Below are 23,187 nucleotides of genomic sequence, written 5' to 3'. Positions count from 1 at the left end.
CAGTTTCTTTATGAATTTTACCCAATCAATTTCTTTGTAATTAGTAGATTACATTTCTAATATTATAGACTTTCGATTGTGCTTTTTGCTTTTAGTTCGGTGTTTTTTCCCCAGAATTAATTAGATCTCATGTGCTTTTTGTTTGCTTGTTCCAAATTGACTTTAATATTTAATTGTTACGATCAAATCAATCAAAATCTAAACTGTTTGTGAGTAGATTGACTTTACGGACTTTTCTGTGCTTCCATTGTAATTTGATAGATTAAGTGGCCATTTCCAAAGTGGACAATCAACATAATCTCCTAAACAATTAAAAAGTTTGGATGATCAGTTGATTCTTTAAACTATAATCACTCTAATTATCGTTTATTAATTAATTTCTTTATTCATCTTATACCAATAGTTTTCCAACAACAATAAGTGTGAAGTTAATGCTGATAAGTCAATCGATTCTGGGGATGGGTTGATTGATAATAACACTGATCGGACGATAATTGGATCAGCTTCAGATAATATTTGGAATCTTGGTGTTGGTGCCGTTAAGGGAATCGGATGGACACTCAGTTCAACTTATAATTTCAGTGTTGGTCTTTTGAATCGGACATATTCATTGAAGATGAAGGATAAAAATGAGTAAATTGCATATTCACCGATAATCTGAAAGAACAACAAAAAAAAATATTCATCGGTGGCACTGGAATGCTAATATTTAACAGCGATTAAAATTACGAAAGCCTTTGATTAGCTGATCATCAACTTCCTGTTTTTTACACAATTCAATGGATTAAATAATAATGTTGAATCATGTTGATACATCGCCATTGATTCAATCATTTACTATTATTTTACCTCATCATTACTATTATTACTTTTAATTGTGGTGATAAACATTTATATAATTTCAACAATTATCATCTGCAAAAATCATCTGATTGATAACCTTGATACTTTAATGATCTTAAAGTTAATCAATTTTAGATAATCAATTAATCCGTGAAAAAAAAACAACAAACCAACATGATTACCACAAATTACCTCAAAAGTAATCAAGAGTAATTTTTGTAACATTTCTATCAATACACAAAAATTAACAATGTGAAAAGTTAATTGTTGTAAAGAAAATTAAATAAATAAGTAAATTGTACACACAATTTATATTAATAATTGTAATGGAAATTAACTGACCTGACTTTTTCTCAATCAAGAGAAAAGTTAACCAGTTAGAGAAACAATTACATAGCAAGTAACTGAATCACCGTTTAATTGATAAAATGGAGGTGAGAACAATTAATAATCATGTTGAACAATTAAATTGTTAACCATAATAATTAAAAAGGGCGGAAACAATTTACTGATTAGTGAGCATTCCAACAACCAGTTGGAGCGACTTGTTTAATATAAACTGTTGATTTCTCAGTTTAATTTAACGAAGAGAAAGAAAAAAGTAAACAGTGAATTAAAATTGTTGACGATGGTTTAATTGTGAGAATTGCGATTTTATTGTTAAATTGTGTAATTTTAATCCAGATTAACATGATGATGATATGATATCCAAGAAGAAAGGAAACCGGAAAATCAGTGATTCGGTGGTAGGTAAATACGTTAAGCGAGATAATCCAGTTGAGATTCCTAGTAAGTATTCAAATCTATGTTGATCTTTAATCTTTGATTGCTGTCAGTTAATTTGCTAATTTCCATTTAATTTGATGCTTTTCTGTTCTGTGTTCTATTGATTGTTTTGATTTTTTTTTGTTGTTTCTTTCCTTTGATTGATGATCGATTCTAATGATTAGTCACCAATGTTTGGACCAATTTAAATCGTCACAATGTTAAAAGAAAAGAGAAATCATCGGATGGAGATTTTGATTCAATCGATTCACAGCCAAAGACGTTAACGGAAAAATGCGCTCGAGCTCAGCAATCGAAAGATTTTAATAGATTCAGGCCTAATTATGGTCCGTCAAGTTCAACAGTTAGTGGAATCATGTGTACCACCAGTGCAAACAATTTAACTAATCTTGGTAAGTTTGTTGTTTCACCGATTCTCATTATGAGAGAAACATTTTTAATTGTATTCTAATTAACATCGATATTGATTGTTATTTATGAATTATCATAATTGCCTATTAAATTTAACTCACGTTTAGACAATTTAATGAGCCGAGATGATGATCATCTTGAACGGTTGAAAGTGGTTATTGTTAATTAAGCTAATTATTGATTTAGGTGAGCCTTTTTAATGATCTGTGTTGTCATTTACTAATTTAGTTATTGATTTTCCAGTAATTTTAGACAATCAATTGATTTGATATTTAATCATTGTTTTGATTTTCTCTTTATTTTCTATTGATTGCTTATTGTTTTCAGGATCTTATCGTAATCTTCAACAACACCAACCTCAACATGGGATCAATTTTTACGGAACTCGAGTTATGTCCCATGGAAGTCTTGAAACTCGGACCGTTCCTACGACCAGTAACATGGGTGTTTTTGGTACAACATTTCCCGGTTATCAGCCGACAATCGTGTTCCCTGGTTTGGCTTCAATTTTGTCCCAAAGTCGAGTCGATCCAACCTGTAAAACTAACCTAGATAGCAATTCTCATAGTCGAGTCTCATTAACCTCTCAAAATAGTTCCTTTCGACAATCATGTGAAGATTTACCGCCCGGATGGTCAACCGATTACACGATGAGAGGTCGTAAATATTATATTGACCATAACACTAAAACAACCCACTGGTCTCACCCGTTAGAGAAAGAGGGTCTACCCACCGGTTGGGAAAGAGTTGAATCTTCAATACATGGAACTTATTATGTTAATCATATCACTGGTCGAGCTCAATATGAGCATCCATGTGCCAATCAATATGGTGCTTTACAAATTGTCAATAGAGAAGCGATTTGTGATCCGAAACGGACTTTGTTACCGTTACCAAAACCTTCAATTCACCAGCACAACGTTTGGGTTCCAGCGAATCCATACCTCACCGAAGAGATACCAAAGTGGCTTTTTGTTTATTCTCGAGCTCCTTTTGAATTAGATCATCTCTTAAAGGTAATCCAATTGATTTCAATTCTCACCAAAAAAAAAATCATTTCTTTTAATATCAAATGTTTGATTCTTTTTTTTTTCATTTCATCGGAAATTGAATCTATTTCCTTGTTCGCTTGTTTTCACTCCAGTTTGAACTTTTCAATCTACAAGAACTACAAGGATACGAAGCGATGATAAATTTACTTTATCGACAAGAATTGGAAGAAATTGTTATGGCCTTCGAAGCTTATAGAAGAAAATTACAACGGGAAATTGAGAGTCGTGAACGGAAAGAGGTTAAAGATAGGCTTCAGGAGAGACGATTATTGGAACATCATTCATCTTCATTGGAAAGTCATTCTTCATCAGTCGATTCTGTTGAAGTTAATTTGTGAACCAATTGACAGTCTAATTGATTATTGTTTCTCTGTTGATTGTGTTAAATGGTGAAAGGAAGAGCAATAATCAAATCTATTACAATTAAGCTGTATAAATTATTGTACAAAAGCTTTTCCTTTCACTCTAAGTGCTTGGGTTTCCCATTCAAAATGCTGTATCATCGGCATCAAGATTGTTCATCGTTTTTACATATTAAATCATATTATTTGTTGAATGATTTAAGTCAATCTCATTTTTTTTTCTCGTTCATATATGCATATTACATTTCGTGGTTAATTGTTTTTATACCTTTTTAATCAGCACAATAAGTGCATCATTTTGTTTTTGTTTTGTAACAAGGCAAAATGATAGGGAGGAGAAAAGGTGACAAAGTAATGATGATTATGAGGATGAGGATGAGGGTGAAGAGGATGGCAGGTAAATTAGAAAAAAAAATTGATAAATATTTTGGAGGAAAAAAAACTGGACTCTAAATTGGTATCAAATCGATTGATTACAGATGAAGAGATTAGTTGTTTTCGTTGATGATCTAAATTGTCCAACTGTGGGGGTTGATTTTGTTCACTTTGTTTTAAAACTGAAGATGATTTCGTTTAGGAATCTAAATATAAGATGATTTTATATTCTTTCTTATCCGAATTGAGATTGATTATTGACAATCCATCGGAGTTATATATCTTTTTTAGTTGTTTGTTTGTTGGTTTTTTCGTAAATATTAATAAGTATTTAGAAGATGCGTCTCTCTCTCCAGGATTTAGAATAAATCATACACTTGATGCGATCTTGCTCCATCATGGTTGGTGAATTCCGAAAAAGATTATGAGAAAAAAGTAACGATTCTCACGAGCAAAAAAAAGAGAAAAGATTTTAAAAGATGTTGGCATAGTGAAGATGAAAGAATCGATGGTGGAAAAAGTTTTGATGGAGAAATGTTGATGTGAGAAGTTGGATGAGAATCATGATGATGAGATGGTTGATAGTAAAGAGATGATGAAGATAACGTTATCAATTGAATTTAATAGATGAGGATAAACGTTTAGATTGATTATTTTCTTAACCTTGGCTTTTTAGAGGTTTTCATTACTTTAATCATAACAACATCATCAGTTTCAACCTTTTTCCTAGGTAAGTCATCTTTGGCTCTGATCACCATTACTTCATCGTCCATGCTGCGTTTAGATTGACGTAAGGGTTGATTCACTTTTCTGAGATTAATTGTTGTCTTTTCCAATGAGATTATCTTCTCTTCATTTCGTCTAGTTGATCTGAATGGTGGTTTACATTTAATATCTGTATCATTTGATGGAGAAACATGTCTAACCACAACATTCTCAGTTTTCAATATTTGCTTTGAGAAACTTGGTTTGGTATTATTATCATCAGTTACATTGGAAAGGGTTATATCACAGACCGATGGAGTTTTATTGAAATTAGTTCTTTGTGATTCTATTCTTTTAGAAGATCGAGATGTACCATTGGACACAGAACTATTATCACTTTTATTTGAACTTTGCTCTCTCCTTAAAGATCTTCTCAATGGGATCACTTCCTTTTTAGATTGTTCATTTGTTGACTTTTCGATAATTTTAACCTCTGTCTTGATATCATCAGTGTTATTGATAGTTGATGTTATTATACGTTTTTCAACATCAAGAGTTACTTGTGTATCACCAGGTAACGTTGACGATTCTTGAAGAACGGATACTTGTGAGGATGATACAGTTGATTGTGCAAGTGTATTAATTGGTTCTAAAATGATTTCGTATCCCAAAGATGGAGGTAGGTCAGAAAAATTTTTACTCGGCACGGATTTTTTACTCTCATCGGGAACAAAGGAAATTACATAGGGTGGATTCTGTAATTCATACTGGGATTGTAACATGGCTTCTCGTTGAGCTTGAGCGATCTCATCAAAATCGATCATTGGAAACGATAAAATAACTGGAGTCGGTGACCAGTTAACCAAGTTTGGATTTAATCTAATCTCACTGTCATTAGAATTATCAGATCCAGAAGAAATTTCAATCTCTTCATATTTTCGCTTTTCGGTGTAACGCTTTTGACTGGAACTGTACTTATCTTCAATCTGTGACCATCTATTATGACGCTGTTTACGGCTGAATGTATAATGGTGAACATAACATGAGCTAGATGAAGATGATGATGTTGATGATGATGATGAAGATATTTTCTCATCTGCTAGAGATGTATTGGATCTCAAGGTTCGAGATGGTTTAAATTGAGGATGTAAATGGTTATGATGATAAGGTTGATATTCTGAATATTGAGACCTTAAACTGGTGGTACAGAATTTCTCGTATCCTTGAGAAAGGGTTACAGGGACTTTGGGAAGAATTGATGATAGTCTTTCACGTAATTTACAGGTGAGTGGTGATGAAATGGATAAATCAACGGTACAATTGAAAATTAATTTTCTCAATTTTTCACGTCGCATTCTCTCATCTTGCTCTAAGCTCTTTGTTTGATTACCTTTAAATACTCTAACTGGTGGATAGAAAACAGCAGAATATCGTTGACCATTATTGATTATTCTGCCAACAGGACCTCCATCAGAATTATTATAAAAAACGGGAATCGGATAATAACATGGGCTACTTGGTAAATGAGTCCTTGAATTGAGAGTTTGAATGTTATTGATACGAGTTCCATCAGGACGTATTAAGGCTCCATGAATACCAGTTACAACTCGACCTTTGTTACCAAGGGTATCAATTTTTTTAAAAGAATTTGAATAGTTACATTCGTTGAGAATTCCCCTACTTCTATACACTTTTATATTGTTATTAACATTATTAGAATTATTACTATTATTATTATTTACCAGGCTTAATGTTAAATTTGGAACGTTGGTTGATGTTGATGGAATGGGAAGTCCTGTAGCATTTGTTAGAAAGTTAACACTATTTCCTCCATTTGAAGTACTATTATTATTACTACTACTACTAGCACCCGATCCACCAGCACCTCCATTAACAGAAATAGTAGATGAATCATTTCTCAAATATGGAGGCGAGATAAACTTATGCTGAGAATCATTCCAAGGTACAGCATAGGGATGTAATCTGGGTTTCTTTGATATTTGCCTTAATGGCCATGCAGTGAGTATGGCATCAACACCATACTCTTGGAGTAAAGCTATTGGAACCAGATCAAGATATTTACTGTATCGGGCCATTTTAGTTTTCTCCTCTGAATCCAACCATGTTCCTCCCATCATCTATGATGATGATGAATGATGAAACACGTCCAAAGATACAAAATAAACACAATATATATATGATGATGATGATGATGATAGAAGTATAATAATAAATATATATCAAAATATCAGATAATAAATGAGACTCTTTTTGTCCATAATAAAGAGAGAGAGAATCAGTTAGAATCACAATTTGGTTAAAAGAAAAGCCACAAAATTAGAGAGAAAGAAAAACAATTTTTTCTAATTTTCTTTAAAGAGGGAGGAAAAAGAAAAGAGAAAGAGAAAGACAGGAAAAAAGGTATAGTTTAGAATTGAGAATGTTGAATATATACAATATTCACACTAGAAGATCTGAAGAAGATACAGACAAAGAAAAAGAAAGAGAAGATAAATGAATAGACAGAAGAAAAAAAGGTGAATGGATGAAAAGAAAGAGAAGAGAATGAAACAGAGAAAGAGATAAATCTGGTTCTCTTTCATTTCTTTTCAATGCTCGTTAGTTATTCGATATCAACTATAGATGGCGCTGGTTAGATTCTTTTTCCATGAAAATTTTGGAATAAATTATTTTAGAATTTTGGATTTAAAAATTAATCATTTTCTTTTTTATTATTATTAGGGTTGGAAATTGTTCTTTTTTTTTTTTTGTTTTTGTTGTATTTTGTTTAGTTTAGGGTTTTATAAATCTTTTTTGGAAACCAATGAGTTGTGTAATTGAATTACATCGGCTTTAAATGAATCGAATAAGAGATGACCATCTTCATCGAACCAAGAAGCAACTGAACGGGAAAGAGTCTTTTCCTTTGTTTTAGCTCCTTTTTTACCGGTATTATATTCAAAGCAAATTTGATAAATATCATCGAAACGTTTTAAACATGATGATACAGTTATACGTCCAGTTGGATCGATACCGGTTGGGTCTACCTTTTTAGCTACCAGAAAGATACCTTTTTCAACTAGATTGGTGTACAGGGTTAATACTCCCATGAGAAGGAAATATGTTGATGAACATGAGATTAGAACCATCTTGGAAGCAGGGAAAGCGTAAAGATAATCGTAAACCAGTGCAAAAGCAGCACAAGCAACAGCAGCTGTACAAATGGTTAACCTAATGTCCATTAATTTGTGACATTCAGTGTAACCATATTTTTCAATTAAAACTCCACGACAACAGTCATCCAAAGTGTTTTTCAATGCACTTCCATCCCATTTGTCAATTTTAATCGGTTCCATTCTAAAATAATTTCAAGTGAACACAACAACAAGAAATCAAAGTGTAATCAAAGATTGTTAAATATTCTAATACAAGAGAAAAGAAAACACGAAACAATTAACAACAATTAAGAAAACTAGACAATTCAAGACAATCACAATTAAAGAGCTCAAAGTTTATACTGTTGGCAGCTGAGAGAACAACTAACTCCCCCTGTTGGGTAAAAGTCTTTGTGTCGAATTGCTATTGGTTGAAATGAATTTTAATTCGTCGATGAAGAAAAAAATGCGCGCAGTTCAAAATCAATTTTTTCTTTTCTTTTTCAAGAGAATCGATTTTCTTGTTCAATGAAAAAATCGCTCGGAAGATCGATGGTCATCCATAAAGTGTCTCCATCTATTGGGTTGAAATTTTTTCTCTTTCCAGTCAATGGGACAATAATCGAGACGATAATCTTTCTGGTCCATATGAATGAATGAAAATACTTCGCGGTGATAAAATATCAATAAATGAGCGAGAAAAAAAAAGGTTCACACGAATTGATTAGAATATCTCCTGATTTCAGTGGAATCAATTTGTCAGATGGAAACAAACTTTCCACTGTTTGGGTGGTTACCAGAAAATCGTAATTGTAGTCAAGACAAAAAATCGTAATCAGGTAACATGAACAAGGTTATCATGAATTCTGGTTCAATTAATGGAGTGGGAGGTTATTATTATCCTAGACTATTGGAAAAGTAAATGATTCTAACGATAACCAGGGGAAAAATTGCCAAGGATGAAGGTGGGAGAGTAAATATTAATATGAACAATTTGAATAACAATAAAAAGAATGAGAAAAACAAAATGGAAACTAAAGTTAACTTTTATTATTCAATTCTAACGAAAATAATTACAGTTAATTGAGGAATAAATTGTAATGAGAATATTTTTTTCGCTTCTCTATTAGTTGATTGAACTATTTTTAAATTTTCTATTCAATTGTAATTCGGTTTGGTTGTGTTCGATAAAAATCTACTGATTAACAATAGAAAAATCGCTGCAACGATATTATTTCATATTCTTAAGTTGCTTAATATTTCTCATCATCTTCTCTCCCTGAAAAGAACAAGATGACGTTAATCATCATCTTCCATCTTCCATCATCATGTTGATCTTCATCTTACCAGACAAGCTCATTTTCTAACATTACCCTCGGTAAACGTGGCGAAAATCCGCCATTTCTATTGAACCATATTTGGTTTTTCTCTTTCTCTCTAATTTTGTCTTTTCTTATTTTCTTTTTCTCTTATCATCCTCCTCATCTTCTTTATCCTCATCCGCCTCCGACATAGTTCGTTCCCTCTTCTCTTAGTTCATCCATTCATTTTCTTTGATGCTATTGTTGGATAAGAAGAGAGAGAACAAGAAGAAATTCTTTAAACAAATTGTTCAGACTCATGATCATCATTTCATCTTCTCAGATGAATACAAATCTCCGCCAGAAAGAATGACCTGTTTGACGGGTTTATCAAGATCGTCAACACAGTAGAACAAAATCTTTTCTATTCTTCTTCATGTTTCCACTTTTTGGTGTGAAAATTGAGTTGATATGGAAAAAGAAGAAAAATAAACTCATTAACTTTTCCGCATCCTCATCATCTCATCTTTCTCACTCTTTGCTAAGTAAACGTGGCCAGATTATCTCGAACCTCTTGAGACTTTGTTTTAGTTTACAAAACATTAATGTGTTTGCAGTTTATAACTTACTTGTGAGTTTGAGACACTCAATTTTATTTAGAAGGTGAAATTAGAATTGAATTTCAACCGATTACAATAAGGCAAAGGGAATCAAGGGGACGGATGAGAGTGTCTGGTCTTTGATTTAGGGAAAGGTCTTAATAACATCTAGAATTTTGAGGAGAAAATATTAGTGGAGTAGCCGAAGGAAGAAAAGGTGGGTTGAGAATAATAATGAGAGGAAGAGAGGAAAAGGGAGAGAGAGAGAGAGAGAGAAAAAATGAGAAAATAGAAAGAACAAAAAAAGTACAAGGGGCGATTTCTTCTTATCAATATAATAATGACGTTGAATTAAATTTTTTTCATGATTTAGAATAAATTGACTTCATTCATTTGTCTTTTTTTTCTTTTTTTACTTCTTTAAATCAAGAGTTTCTCTTTAAGCTTGTTCAGCTTGTTCTTCTTCTTCAAATTCTCCTTCGTCTTCGGCTGTTGCCTCTTGGTATTGCTGATATTCAGACACCAAATCGTTCATGTTTGATTCAGCTTCAGTGAATTCCATTTCGTCCATTCCCTCTCCAGTATACCAATGCAAGAAAGCTTTTCTTCTGAACATAGCAGTAAATTGTTCAGAGATTCTCTTGAAAAGCTCTTGAATAGCAGTTGAATTACCAACAAAGGTTGCAGACATTTTAAGACCTCGAGGAGGAATGTCACAAACGGCAGTCTTAACGTTATTGGGGATCCATTCAACGAAATAAGATGAGTTCTTATTCTGAACATTAAGCATTTGTTCATCAACTTCTTTCATTGACATTCTTCCTCGGAAAACAGCAGCAACAGTTAAGTATCGACCATGTCGTGGGTCACAAGCAGCCATCATATTCTTAGAGTCAAACATTTGTTGGGTCAATTCGGAAACGGAAAGAGCTCGATATTGTTGAGATCCTCGACTAGTAAGAGGAGCGAAACCTGGCATAAAGAAGTGAAGTCGAGGGAAAGGAACCATGTTGACAGCTAATTTACGTAAATCAGCATTCAATTGTCCAGGGAATCGTAAACAGGTTGTGACACCAGACATTGTTGCAGATACAAGATGATTCAAATCTCCATAAGTTGGGGTGGTTAATTTAAGAGTACGGAAACAAATATCGTAAAGAGCTTCATTGTCAATACAGAAAGTTTCATCGGTGTTCTCAACCAATTGATGAACCGATAAAGTAGCATTGTAAGGCTCGACAACAGTGTCACTCACTTTGGGTGAGGGCACAACCGAAAAAGTGTTCATAATACGATCGGGATATTCTTCACGAATTTTTGAGATCAACAAAGTTCCCATACCAGAACCAGTTCCACCTCCTAATGAATGTGTCAATTGAAACCTTGTAAACAATCACAGCCTTCGGCTTCTTTCCGAACAACATCGAGAACGGCATCGACGAGTTCAGCACCTATGGAGATTTGTTGAGAAAAAATAAATGAAAAGGAAATGAACAAAACAAATATTATAAACTAAGATTAACAAAGAAATAAACATCCAGACAAAAGTTCATCTGTTGCCCCACCCAAATGCTAAGAGACAGTCAGAAATAGACCAGATCTTCAAACTCCGTTACTTCTTAGAAAATCAGCTTATTATATAATTTTCTTTTGAAATGGTTTAAAATTAAATTACACTCCTTCCTCTCTTTTACCATTCATCTTCACATCAGTCTTTCTTTCTTTCTTCTCTTCTCTTCTCTATGCACTCTACCTATTAATTTCCTTAACTACAAGAGTCTGGTAACCAAACAGCATCTAAGAACCAATTGACCAACAACAAGCATTAGAATAGGTTCAATAGCTTGGCAACATGACAAATCGATTTATGTAATCCCATGAAACATTCATTGATACAATTTTTCGTTGCAACTTATTCTTACGCATTAAAATAAAGAAAATGCCTTCTTAGCCACACCCAAAAAGACGTTAAAGAACATTTCAAATTTTTAAACTAAGCCGGTGATCATCACCTCAGCTCTACTCCATTTACCTTATCCCTTCTATCAACACTTTCTTGCTCTTCAACTCACCTTCAGTATAATGTCCTTTAGCCCAATTGTTACCGGCACCTGATTGTCCGAAAACAAAGTTATCTGGTCTAAAGAGTTGACCAAATGGACCACTTCGGACACTGTCCATAGTACCAGGTTCCAAATCAACTAAAATGGCTCTTGGAACATATTTACCCCCTGAGGCTTCATTGTAGTAAACCGAGATTCTTTCCAATTGTAATTCAGAGTCACCATGATAACTACCAGTTGGGTCAATACCATGTTCATCAGAAATAACCTCCCAGAATTTGGCACCAATTTGGTTACCACATTGACCAGCTTGAAGATGAACAATTTCACGCATTTTAAAATAAAAGAAGAAGATTCAACTTGTTTTTCCAAATAGAATAAACGAGAAAACTAGTGATGAAAATAGAAAGAGAGACCAAGAGGGACCAAGAGAAGAAGAGAAGAAAAATCAAAAAATGACAATCGATTAAATTTAAGAATTAGAAGAAGAGAAAAAGAGAATTGATACTCAACAAGAGACAATAAATGAATAAAATGAAATGATTGAAGAATAATTAAAATAAGAATAAGAAACGAGTAAAAAACGATCACTTGAAAGAATTGACAATGTGATGAACTGAATAAGAAGCAAAGATAAAAGAGCTTAGTGATTCTTTTTCATTCCACACCCAAAGGGTAACGTCATTTTCTTTCCCTTTTTCTTCTTTCGCCATCTATCGATTTACATTTAAAATTTCGATTTAATGATTGTCATGAATTCTCATGACAATGAATTGAATTGTCTCTGAGGCCAAACTCCGTCGCTATCAATTGTAAGAGCTTCATGTTATTAATGAATCAAATCTGACGTTTTTTGATTTTTCCATTCGATTTTGATAAAAAGTATCTAAAATCGATGGTAATTAATTAAATGAACAACTAAATCAAAAGATAATATGAATCAATGAAACTGTTCGGAAATTTTGGTTTACCAACATGTTGATCAATGAATTACGTAATTAGTTAATTAACAGCGTTCTAAGACAAAAGGATAAGATGGAAAATCTTTAACTGGTCTGATAAAATCTCTGTGATTAATTAAATTGAAATGTAGGAAAAAGTTCATAACAACCAATATAAACGCCATGGATTAGATAATCTAAAGTTGAGAATTTCAATAAATGTGAGCTTTAATTAAAGGTCAAAAACCGAAATCTCATTCGAAATCAATTTCCCTTCTGAGGTACAAAGAAAAAGTTCAATATCGATCTGAATATTAATCCACTAATATCATTTCTTTTCCCAATCTCAGAACTAAAGATCGATTCATTAGCTAATTGAACTTTTCTACATGAATAGTAAATTAATAAATGAAGATTTTAATAATAAATGTATCTCTTAATTTTCGTATCTCCAGGGAATTAGTGATTGTTATTCTTCAACTAAATACGATAACTGATCAATTCCAATCTCTTCAAGTCCAAAGTAGAATAATTAATTCGAAAAATCAATGGACGAAGTTCGAGTTGATGATAATCGACAATGTAGATGGAAAAAAATCTCAAAACTAAACGAAAACATTGAAAAAATACTAATCACAACTTGATGGAAAATATTAGTAAACTAATTGTATTCACACTGATTAACGAAAGAGTTAATTGAAGAAGATTCTTGTTGATTCATATTTGCATCTTAATCAAATCGAATCAATTGATTTGGATCCTCTTATCATCTCTACATGAACTTTACCAGACTAATTTTATCAATTACATGAAGATCATTTTAAGAAGACAATTAACTCATTTGAATGAATCTTATCAAGAATATCAAATGTCTCAACATGAAGATTGTTCAGATTATTCATTTTCTTGAAGAATCGACATTTATTCATCTACAGCAATTAAGTTTCATGATAAGTTATCGGAAATTAGTCAACTAGATGAATGATTTTCTCTTATTATTATTATAGTCATGAAAAGGATCATCGATTTCAAACTTGTTCTAGAAAATGGTTAACGTGATTGTCGCGAATTGTTGATTACATTGTAATTTGATTTTCTTTTTGCAGACAATTGATAAATTTGGATAGTAGTTAAAGTAGACGAGAAAAGTTGTCAATTTTATGTGTTAAATTGTTGATAGGATTTCAATTAATCGTTTTATTACTGTTACTGAAAGTTTTGTTTTTTTCTACATCTGATTATAATCATCACATTTTTACTTCATCATTGTGCATTTGAGTGATTTACTCGTTAATGATAAAGGGAAAGTCTTGATAACAACTAATTTTTTGAGGTGAAAATATGATGGAGATGAGATGGGTAGAGGTGGGTTGAGAATAATGAGAGGAAAAGGGAGAGATAGATAGAGAGAGAGAGACAAGGGAGAAAAAAAATGAGAAAATAGAAAGAACAAAAAAAGTACAAGGGGCGATTTCTTCTTATCAATATAATAATGACGTTGAATTAAATTTTTTTTTTCATGATTTAGAATAAATTGACTTCATTCATTTGTCTTTTTTTCTTTTTTACTTCTTTAAATCAAGAGTTTCTCTTTAAGCTTGTTCAGCTTGTTCTTCTTCTTCAAATTCTCCTTCGTCTTCGGCTGTTGCCTCTTGGTATTGCTGATATTCAGACACCAAATCGTTCATGTTTGATTCAGCTTCAGTGAATTCCATTTCGTCCATTCCCTCTCCAGTATACCAATGCAAGAAAGCTTTTCTTCTGAACATAGCAGTAAATTGTTCAGAGATTCTCTTGAAAAGCTCTTGAATAGCAGTTGAATTACCAACGAAGGTTGCAGACATTTTAAGACCTCGAGGAGGAATGTCACAAACGGCAGTCTTAACGTTATTGGGGATCCATTCAACGAAATAAGATGAGTTCTTATTCTGAACATTAAGCATTTGTTCATCAACTTCTTTCATTGACATTCTTCCTCGGAAAACAGCAGCAACAGTTAAGTATCGACCATGTCGTGGGTCACAAGCAGCCATCATATTCTTAGAGTCAAACATTTGTTGGGTCAATTCGGAAACGGAAAGAGCTCGATATTGTTGAGATCCTCGACTAGTAAGAGGAGCGAAACCTGGCATAAAGAAGTGAAGTCGAGGGAAAGGAACCATGTTGACAGCTAATTTACGTAAATCAGCATTCAATTGTCCAGGGAATCGTAAACAGGTTGTGACACCAGACATTGTAGCAGATACAAGATGATTCAAATCTCCATAAGTTGGGGTGGTTAATTTAAGAGTACGGAAACAAATATCGTAAAGAGCTTCATTGTCAATACAGAAAGTTTCATCGGTGTTCTCAACCAATTGATGAACCGATAGAGTAGCATTGTAAGGCTCGACAACAGTGTCACTCACTTTGGGTGAGGGAACAACTGAGAAGGTCATCATTATACGATCAGGATACTCTTCACGAATTTTTGAGATCAATAAAGTTCCCATACCAGAACCAGTTCCACCTCCTAATGAATGTGTCAATTGGAAACCTTGTAAACAATCACAGGATTCAGCTTCTTTGCGAACAACATCGAGAACGGCATCGACGAGTTCAGCACCTGTGAAATTAACATTGGATGTGCGAAAAGAAAACATACATCAGAACACCAGAAAAAGTGGAAACAAAGGAAATTTCATCATCTAATGCCCCGCCCTTACCAATTAGTCAGAAATAGACCAGATCGCAGTTACTTAATTTTATTTTAAGGCAGATTAAAAGTGCCTCACACTCCTTCTTCCTCCCTTCTTCACATCTTTTTCTGTTTGCTTCTCTATGCACTCTACCTCTCAATCTCCTTAACTACCAGACAGTATTTAGAATCAATTGACCAATAGCAAGCATTAGAATAAGGTTCAATAGCTTGGCAACATGACAAATCGATTTATGTAATCCCATGAAACATTCATTGATACAATTCTTTCGTTGCAACTTATTCTTACGCATTAAAATAAAGAAAATGCTCTCTTAGCCACACCCAAAAAGACGTTAAAGAACATTTCAAATTTTTAAACTAAGCCGGTGATCATCACCTCAGCTCTACTCCATTTACCTTATCCCTTCTATCAACACTTTCTTGCTCTTCAACTCACCTTCAGTATAATGTCCTTTAGCCCAATTGTTACCGGCACCTGATTGTCCGAAAACAAAGTTATCTGGTCTAAAGAGTTGACCAAATGGACCACTTCGGACACTGTCCATAGTACCAGGTTCCAAATCAACTAAAATGGCTCTTGGAACATATTTACCCCCTGAGGCTTCATTGTAGTAAACCGAGATTCTTTCCAATTGTAATTCAGAGTCACCATGATAACTACCGGTTGGGTCAATACCATGTTCATCAGAAATAACCTCCCAGAATTTGGCACCAATTTGGTTACCACATTGACCAGCTTGAAGATGAACAATTTCACGCATTTTAAAATAAAAGAAAAAGATTCAACTTGTTTTTCCAAATAGAATAAACGAGAAAACTAGTGATGAAAATAGAAAGAGAGACCAAGAGGGACCAAGAGACGAAGAGAAGAAAAATCAAAAAATGACAATCGATTAAATTTAAGAATTAGAAGAAGAAGAGAAAAAGAGAATTGATACTCAACAAGAGACAATAAATGAATAAAATGAAATGATTGAAGAATAATTAAAATAAGAATAAGAAACGAGTAAAAAACGATCACTTGAAAGAATTGACAATGTGATGAACTGAATAAGAAGCAAAGATAAAAGAGCTTAGTGATTCTTTTTCATTCCACACCCAAAGGGTAACGTCATTTTCTTTCCCTTTTTCTTCTTTTCTTTTCTCTTCGTCGCCATCTATCGATTTACATTCACACTATTCTCCCAAAACATTCGATTCTTTTTTCGGTTTAATTTCAACCATTGAAAATCTTTTCGTTCTTAAATATTCAGTTAACTTCGGTAATTTATTGTTCTCTGTCGAGTTTTTTGTCTCTTTCTTTTTGTGTCTTAATTGTTGTTAACTTGATGATCTCCATCACTTTTGATTTAATTGAAAATCTCTCTTCCTTCCCTTATATTCCAATCATCATCCCCTTTTCTCTATTCTCCTGGTGTACGTGCTCTTTTCGTGTCTCAATTGAGACAATTGTCATCCACAAATGAGCTTTTTGGAAATAAACATGAGAATTTGACTAAAAAGGTGACTCATAGAGGCAACAAAAACAAAAAAAGAAAAGAATTACTGGATTAAAGGGGTTGGAAAATGTGTTTCCCTTGGTGAACATGGAAATGATTGGTCGATTGGAAGGTGATCTCGGAGGGAGAAGGTTTTTTGTTCCAATGGTAAACTGGCAAGAAGAGAAATTAAAAATGTTCTCCAAACAGAAGGTAAAGAAAAGAACAAACAAAAAAAGGAATAAACGATCGGAATGGAAATCGTTAGATGGCGATAGGTGTTGATCAATTGTTTTCCATTTAATTTGAAGGAAAAGAAACTTATTAAAAAAGCTACACTCGAATTGGAAAGTGAACAGTAAAGTTTTTCTCTTTTTATGCTGTTTTATGTTTTAACTGTTTTGATCGTTTTAAGGAATTTCCATTAATCGTTTATATCTTGTTAATGAAATTGTTTTTTTATTCGCCATCTAATTATAATCATCATTTAATTTGCAATTGGTTTGATATAATTTGCTTTTTTAGTGTTTTGATCAATCTTCGCAATTTTATTCTCTTTCTCTTTTTTTCTCTCTACTCATCTAATAGTTTTAATTTTTCTCTTTTCTATTTTCATTTAAAATATTCTTCTTGTCTCTATTTTCTTTTTAAATTCCCTTTAACAGTTAACTATCATTCCCATTATGTTCAAAACGAGTGAAACTCAACGATCTTCACGAGATTACCACACTGTCGATGGATCTGGAATGAAGGATGTCCATTCCTGGTTGAAAAGTCTTCGTTTACATAAATATTCTGACCTTTTCTCACGAATGACATACGAGCAAATGATGTCTCTAACCGAGGAACTATTGGAATCTCAAGGAGTAACCAAAGGTGCTCGACATAAGATCATCTTAAATATAAATAAATTAAAGAATCGAGTCAATAATACCAAAGCTTTGATTCAAAGTTTGGATGAAGAAGGATGCAACTTTATTCGTCAAGCTTTAAATGAACTTAAAACTATTCTCAATACACCAATTAAACCATATTTTATCAACTTTAATTCATCAAAACCTAATTCATCAAGTTCTCCCGATGCTTCACCACCAAATACTCAAAATGTTCAACCTGCTCGAAGACGAAGGCGACTTGGATCTTCTGTTGATTGTCATGCACCAAGATGTGATTGTGAAGATAACATTGAAAATCAATACAGTTCATTTTATCAATGTAATTGTCATGGATCCAATCCTGATGAAGATGAATTACTGCCCAATTTTATAACAAAAGTTATCGAAAAGAGTAAGTTTACCGTTATTCTATTCTATTACTCGAATCTTAGTGTTTCATTAGGTCAATTAGGATTGTTTTCGCCCTTTCAATTATCTCAAATGAAAGATAATCATGATTGAAACAATTTACACTCACCTGGATCCTTGACCGTCAATTAATTTCATCCTATCAGCTTAACTTCACTTTCATTCATTTTCTGATTTGTTTTCTCTCTTTCTCTTTCTCTCTCGTTCTTGTGTTTGTAAATTTTAACGGCAGTTTTTGCACGATTTTAAGAAATTTTCAAGTTCTCTTTTGTTTTGTTAACATTTTCTAAGCTACATCAAATTTGTGAAACATTCTATTATTCTCTTTTTCATCAACTCATTCATTTACGGATTCACATTCATTTCAACTTGAATCTACAAGGTTAATTAAGGTTATCATAAACAGGAAACGTGAACTTGTTATTGATAGTCAAGATGGAGAAGAAGAAGAAGAAGAGAGAGAGAGAGAACTCTCACCTTCAAGTCAGACAAGAGTTTTTTTTATAAGAGAAATGAATTAAGTAGAGTAAGCCATTGAAAGCGAAAGTGTTTTGGTGATTCTTTTTATCATGTTAATGATTGTGGTTACCTTAAGGTTACAGGTACTTATAAATCTGGTTTTATCGCGTTGACCTTTGATTAATTCAGTGGACATGCTGCTGATTTTGTATTGTGTCAATACATTTCCATTTGTATGAGAATTAACCTTTCTTTCATTAGCTTTAACTTTGAAGAATCAATAATGGAAAACAATTAATCTGTTTTGTTTATCTTTCTTACAGTTGGATCCCTTTTCATTTATGCTCAATATGCTGATGATGAATGTTTCAAAATGTTCAATGTTTGCACCGACAAGTGTCTCGCACATGAGGTAAAATGAACTCTCCAAATACGTTCTGCATTTATTGACTCTCTCTCTCTCTCTCTCTCTCTTTGAACTTGTTGTCTACTCTAATCTAAATATTGACTTAGGCTTTTTCTGGAGCTCATAAGCAACGTCTCTGTTTTTGGAAGCAACAGGTTGACTCATTAAGATATTCATTACCAGGTCGTCGCTCCATGGGCACGAGACAATTAAAAGGACAACGTAAACAATGTACCATTACAGCATTGAATGCAGGCAATAACAACATGACCAACAATCATAATAATAATAACACTTATGTTCACAATAATAATATGGACTTTAGACGAACTCAACCCGTGGGTCAAATGAATATGACACAACCTAATTCTAGGTTTTATCACAACTTTAACCATTCACTTGGATTTCCAGGAATGGAACGAAACATGAACTCATCCGTATCTCCAACCACTCGATCTCCTCAAATTAACAACGAATCTGATTCGATTAATACTTACATCGAGAAATTATGCTTGAGAATGACAGAACAAGCTTTGGGTGGTGCAATGGGTTAGTAAAATTTAATCTACTCTAAATGTCTTTATTATTATTAATGGTTTCATTTTTTTTTTCATTTCTTTTCTCTTCCCATCGTAAAACCATAAAGATGAGGACATGGACTTTTAAATTGATCATGTAATTATTGGATATTTTTAAATGAACCTCAAACCGCGACAATATAATAACAATAAGATGAACACCAAACTGTTACTGATACTGTTGATAAAAAAGCGATTGCTTTAAATGAAAACTAAGAAGATGCTTCTAAATGTGAAATGTAACTCTCTCAACTCTCTTAATTCATTTTTCTCCCTCACCCATTAATGTTTTATTTCTTGTTTTTGTTTTTATTTTCACCTTTACTCATTCTCACTCACTCTTTCTCTCTCTCTATTTTACCCTTTTCTCTCTTCTATTCTTTTTCTCTTAAAATTACAATTGCAACATCTTGACAAAATTCAAGACAAAAAATTAACCTTTTCTCCTTCTCTCTCTCTCTCTCCCTCCCAATGTTTTCTACCTGAATGTATGTCTTATCTTTTATTACTTTTCTTATTCTGTCTTATATTGCACTTATTGGTGCGTGAAAATGACCTTTGATAAAGTGAAAGTGAAGGTTGTATAAGTTGAAAAGGTGAATAAGTATTAGACGAAGCGTCAAAGCGAAAGACAATCTACTGTATCATGAAATAGAACTCAAAGTCGAAATACTTGTCAGATATTTTTACTTTTCTCTTTATTTACATCATTTGTCTCTCTTTTTTCTATCAATTGAACCGGTAGAATTTATAAAGATAATGAAAAGAAAAGAAAAAAAACTTCTTTAATTGTCACACTTTTTCCTCTTTTTTATCGTTTTCTCAGTTGTCTTTTTTTTCTTCAACAGAGTTGCCATTTTCAGAGATGAAGGTGATCCTTGATTTTGAGACAAAGATGAAGATGAAGATGCTAATTGAAGATCTGAAGTTCCTTGAAATGTCATCGCAAGTAAATGATGCTGATGATGAATTTGTGGTAACTGTTGTTGTTGCTGTTGCTGTGGTGGTGGTGGTGCAGGTATCGGTTGAATTGGTGGATAAAATTGATGAGTTGGTCGATTAGTAAATCTGATTCCAGGATAATGAGGATAATTTTGAGTTGAATGAATTTGACAATGTTGAAAACAATGAGGATTAGCATTTGCCCACCGGTGGTAAGGTGAATACATTTCGTTATTGGTTGGATCTTGTCGAGATTGAATTGGATTAAATTGTTGACTGCAAGAGTTTTCAATGGATGTTGATGATAATAAAGGATAAGGATCAGTTGGTGATGTCGATAATTGATTCTCTGGTGGTGCCGATGTTTGATTGGAAGATGATTGGGAAGCTGAAGGGAGAGAGGAAGATGACGGATAATAAAGTTGATTGGGTCGATTACAAATTAAATAGGGATTATAATAAGGATAATTTCGTGATCCATGAACTTGACAGTATTGTGAACAGAAAGGCCAAACTCCGCTCGAGGCTAAATGAGTCGGACTGTTATGAGCCCATCGGTGGTAAGGTGATGTATGATTGTGCTGTTTACTTGTTGAATCTTGTCGGCATTTGGATGAATCAAATTGTTGGTGTTGAATTAGATTATCACCAAAATCAACATTTAATTGTTGTTGATCTTGACCGATTGGATTAAAATAATGATGATGATGATGATGATGATTAGGGTTTTCCATTGGAGTGGCAACTTGATTGTGTTCAGTTGTCGGTGATGGTGACGATGACAATAATTGTTCAACTGTCGCCGGAGGGGATGAAGATAATTGCTGTCCATCTAGAATTGTATCTGATTGTGAAAAGTTTAGGTCAGTTGATTGGTCAAGTAATGAAACAGGTAAATGAATTTGATCATTTTGATTGTTCTGGACATTAGTTGATTCATCGTTAAGATAATCTTGAACTCCGTTGATTTGTAAATACGGTGAATAATAAGACCAATTATCATTTGAATTGTTTGAAATATTATTTGACCAAATATCGGGTGAAGTTTTAATTTCATGTTGATTAATTAATTCATGATGATTATCGTATGAACCATGAATTAATTGCTGTTGTTGTTGTTGTTGATTTTGTGAAGCAATTGAAGTTGTAAATGAAAACGATGATTCTGTTAACAATGATGACGATGATGGTGATGACAATTGTTGGATATTAATTGGTGAAAATGATAAAGGTAATTGATGACCTTCCATGATTGAATTTTAATCACAATTAACTGAGAAAAAATTTGTTTTAATTAATCAAACAATCGTAAGGTAATCAAATTGTCAATCTAACTGTAAACTCGAGATACTTATAACCCTTATAATCAGTTTATTAAATTAGCCAAACATAATTTACTTTACAATCCTTAATTACCATCCTTAATTGTGATCCTTTTTAATTGTAATCCCTTGTCGCCATTTAATTACTACGTCAATCAATTGGAAATTAGATTTAATTCAATTTTGTTTGTTTCTCTTTTAGGACAATTAAAATCTCGGTGTTAACAATAGTCATCAGATTGAATAGTTAATTCAATTGAAATAGTAAAAGAAATTAATTCCTCTTTTGATTAACACTCTCTCTCTCTCTGTCTTTAAACAATTAAATTAATTGTTGATTGTTGTTTTTATATGAAAAGTGATGAGGATGGTGAGTAAAAAATAATTTAAATTCAAATGTTAATCAAGTTTAATTATCTATTGAAAAAAAAATCGTCAATTATATGAATGAACATTGAAAAAGATGAATTAATCTGTCAAAGTAAATTAGTTAAATCAACATGATATTAATATTCAAATCATGTAGTTAATGAATTTGAAATGCTCAAGTTTATGATGATTGTTGATGATGATGGTGAACAATTAACAAAGTGACCATTGTTTTAATCATATAACTGATGATTTAATTATTCTGATTGTCATGTTGATTTTTCAGCTTTTTGTTATTGAGTTGAAATCTTTTCATGTTCAGATATGGAAAGACAATGGCTACTGTTATGTGGATACTTAAGGAGTGACAATAACCTCAGGGATTACGTAGACTCACCTGAAGCATGATGATGATGATCATCATCATCATGATCATCATCTTAATTACGGGATAGAGATGAGAGAGATTAATATACTTCCACGGGTTTATGATCAAAGTAAAGTTTGTTTTCCTGAGAGAGAGAGAGGAACAGGTTAGTTTGAGTGAAGAAGATGCTAAAGATGAGAGAGAGAATGATGAAGATGAAGATGAAGATGAAGATGGAAGATAAGATGATGAAGGGTTAGATTATCTCTGAGTGAGAATTAAAAGTGAGAGTGAAATTATTAAAATGTTTCATGGAAGAGGAAGATTCAGTTGGGTGGGTGGAGGGAAATGGAAGTTTACATGATAAAAGAACTTTTTTTTTCTCTTCTTCCCTTTTGAAGGAGGAGTTTTTTTTTTAATCTTCTTTTTTAATGTGAGAACAACAATTAAACTCTGATTGTTACCTTTTGGATGGACGATGAAGATGATGATCTGTGGACCAGTTGATTAACAGAAATACTTTGGTTAACATTAGAAAAAGAGATTGACCTTACCAAGTAATTTCTATTCTCTTTTCCTCTAATCCGTTGCAATTTAATCTCTTCTCTTACTTTTCCCAATTTCTATTCTCAACTTGATTGCTCATCTTTCTCTTTCTCTCTTTCTCT

At 32.8% G+C, this 23,187-nt stretch overlaps 7 protein-coding genes across 7 annotated transcripts; 2 read left to right on the top strand and 5 right to left on the bottom strand.

The window, feature by feature from the left end:
* Window positions 1-1,395: 1,395 nt before the first annotated feature.
* Window positions 1,396-3,651, top strand: LOC128394668 (membrane-associated guanylate kinase, WW and PDZ domain-containing protein 1-like). Its single transcript, XM_053355022.1, has 4 exons — window positions 1,396-1,632; window positions 1,794-2,021; window positions 2,368-3,056; window positions 3,185-3,651. The coding sequence occupies exons 1-4, from the start codon at window positions 1,545-1,547 to the stop codon at window positions 3,428-3,430; spliced, it is 1,251 nt and encodes a 416-aa protein (XP_053210997.1). The 5' UTR covers window positions 1,396-1,544; the 3' UTR covers window positions 3,431-3,651.
* Window positions 3,652-3,706: 55 nt separating this feature from the next.
* LOC128394664 (putative uncharacterized protein DDB_G0282499) lies at window positions 3,707-7,090 on the bottom strand. Its single transcript, XM_053355017.1, has one exon. It carries the CDS (start codon window positions 6,670-6,672, stop codon window positions 4,480-4,482), a length of 2,193 nt encoding a protein of 730 aa, XP_053210992.1. The 5' UTR covers window positions 6,673-7,090; the 3' UTR covers window positions 3,707-4,479.
* A 142-nt stretch (window positions 7,091-7,232) lies between these two features.
* On the bottom strand, window positions 7,233-8,068 carry LOC128394670 (signal peptidase complex subunit 2-like). Its single transcript, XM_053355024.1, has one exon. The coding sequence runs from the start codon at window positions 7,888-7,890 to the stop codon at window positions 7,336-7,338; it is 555 nt and encodes a 184-aa protein (XP_053210999.1). The 5' UTR covers window positions 7,891-8,068; the 3' UTR covers window positions 7,233-7,335.
* A 1,532-nt stretch (window positions 8,069-9,600) lies between these two features.
* LOC128394666 (tubulin beta-4B chain-like) lies at window positions 9,601-12,270 on the bottom strand. Its single transcript, XM_053355019.1, is given in 3 exon segments — window positions 9,601-10,963; window positions 10,966-11,040; window positions 11,662-12,270. Coding segments are annotated over 3 exon segments (1,335 nt in total). The 5' UTR covers window positions 11,987-12,270; the 3' UTR covers window positions 9,601-10,028.
* A 1,479-nt stretch (window positions 12,271-13,749) lies between these two features.
* LOC128394665 (tubulin beta-4B chain) lies at window positions 13,750-16,341 on the bottom strand. Its single transcript, XM_053355018.1, has 2 exons — window positions 15,731-16,341; window positions 13,750-15,198 (listed from the first exon to the last, which is right to left on the bottom strand). The coding sequence occupies exons 1-2, from the start codon at window positions 16,053-16,055 to the stop codon at window positions 14,186-14,188; spliced, it is 1,338 nt and encodes a 445-aa protein (XP_053210993.1). The 5' UTR covers window positions 16,056-16,341; the 3' UTR covers window positions 13,750-14,185.
* A 674-nt stretch (window positions 16,342-17,015) lies between these two features.
* Window positions 17,016-20,224, top strand: LOC128394669 (protein Smaug homolog 1-like). The gene is made up of 5 exons (XM_053355023.1): window positions 17,016-17,273; window positions 17,438-18,059; window positions 18,859-18,947; window positions 19,049-19,490; window positions 19,588-20,224. The coding sequence occupies exons 2-5, from the start codon at window positions 17,456-17,458 to the stop codon at window positions 19,605-19,607; spliced, it is 1,155 nt and encodes a 384-aa protein (XP_053210998.1). The 5' UTR covers window positions 17,016-17,273; window positions 17,438-17,455; the 3' UTR covers window positions 19,608-20,224.
* Window positions 20,225-20,341: 117 nt separating this feature from the next.
* LOC128394894 (myb-like protein AA) lies at window positions 20,342-23,109 on the bottom strand. The gene is made up of 3 exons (XM_053355267.1): window positions 22,984-23,109; window positions 20,513-22,664; window positions 20,342-20,396 (listed from the first exon to the last, which is right to left on the bottom strand). Exons 2-3 carry the CDS (start codon window positions 21,709-21,711, stop codon window positions 20,342-20,344), a joined length of 1,254 nt encoding a protein of 417 aa, XP_053211242.1. The 5' UTR covers window positions 21,712-22,664; window positions 22,984-23,109.
* Between the last annotated feature and the right edge of the window lie 78 nt (window positions 23,110-23,187).

Source organism: Panonychus citri, unplaced genomic scaffold (genome assembly GCF_014898815.1).
Source record: "Panonychus citri isolate SS breed McGregor unplaced genomic scaffold, ASM1489881v1 Contig00140, whole genome shotgun sequence".
Lineage (NCBI taxonomy): Eukaryota > Metazoa > Arthropoda > Arachnida > Trombidiformes > Tetranychidae > Panonychus > Panonychus citri.
Note: the sequence above shows the minus strand (reverse complement) of the source record. Positions and strands in the feature narration are given on the sequence as shown.

Coding starts and splice junctions, on each gene's coding strand:
- LOC128394668 (XM_053355022.1), top strand. CDS start 1,545: ATGATATCCAAGAAGAAAGGAAACCGGAAAATCAGTGATTCGGTGGTA. Junction 1,633..1,793: donor TAATCCAGTTGAGATTCCTA/GTAAGTATTCAA, acceptor TCTAATGATTAG/TCACCAATGTTTGGACCAAT. Junction 2,022..2,367: donor AAACAATTTAACTAATCTTG/GTAAGTTTGTTG, acceptor TATTGTTTTCAG/GATCTTATCGTAATCTTCAA.
- LOC128394664 (XM_053355017.1), bottom strand. CDS start 6,672: ATGATGGGAGGAACATGGTTGGATTCAGAGGAGAAAACTAAAATGGCC.
- LOC128394670 (XM_053355024.1), bottom strand. CDS start 7,890: ATGGAACCGATTAAAATTGACAAATGGGATGGAAGTGCATTGAAAAAC.
- LOC128394665 (XM_053355018.1), bottom strand. CDS start 16,055: ATGCGTGAAATTGTTCATCTTCAAGCTGGTCAATGTGGTAACCAAATT. Junction 15,199..15,730: donor TAAAGGACATTATACTGAAG/GTGAGTTGAAGA, acceptor TTAATTTCACAG/GTGCTGAACTCGTCGATGCC.
- LOC128394669 (XM_053355023.1), top strand. CDS start 17,456: ATGTTCAAAACGAGTGAAACTCAACGATCTTCACGAGATTACCACACT. Junction 18,948..19,048: donor ACAAGTGTCTCGCACATGAG/GTAAAATGAACT, acceptor ATATTGACTTAG/GCTTTTTCTGGAGCTCATAA. Junction 19,491..19,587: donor AGCTTTGGGTGGTGCAATGG/GTTAGTAAAATT, acceptor AAAACCATAAAG/ATGAGGACATGGACTTTTAA.
- LOC128394894 (XM_053355267.1), bottom strand. CDS start 21,711: ATGGAAGGTCATCAATTACCTTTATCATTTTCACCAATTAATATCCAA. Junction 20,397..20,512: donor CCACCACCACCACAGCAACA/GCAACAACAACA, acceptor CTCAAAATCAAG/GATCACCTTCATCTCTGAAA.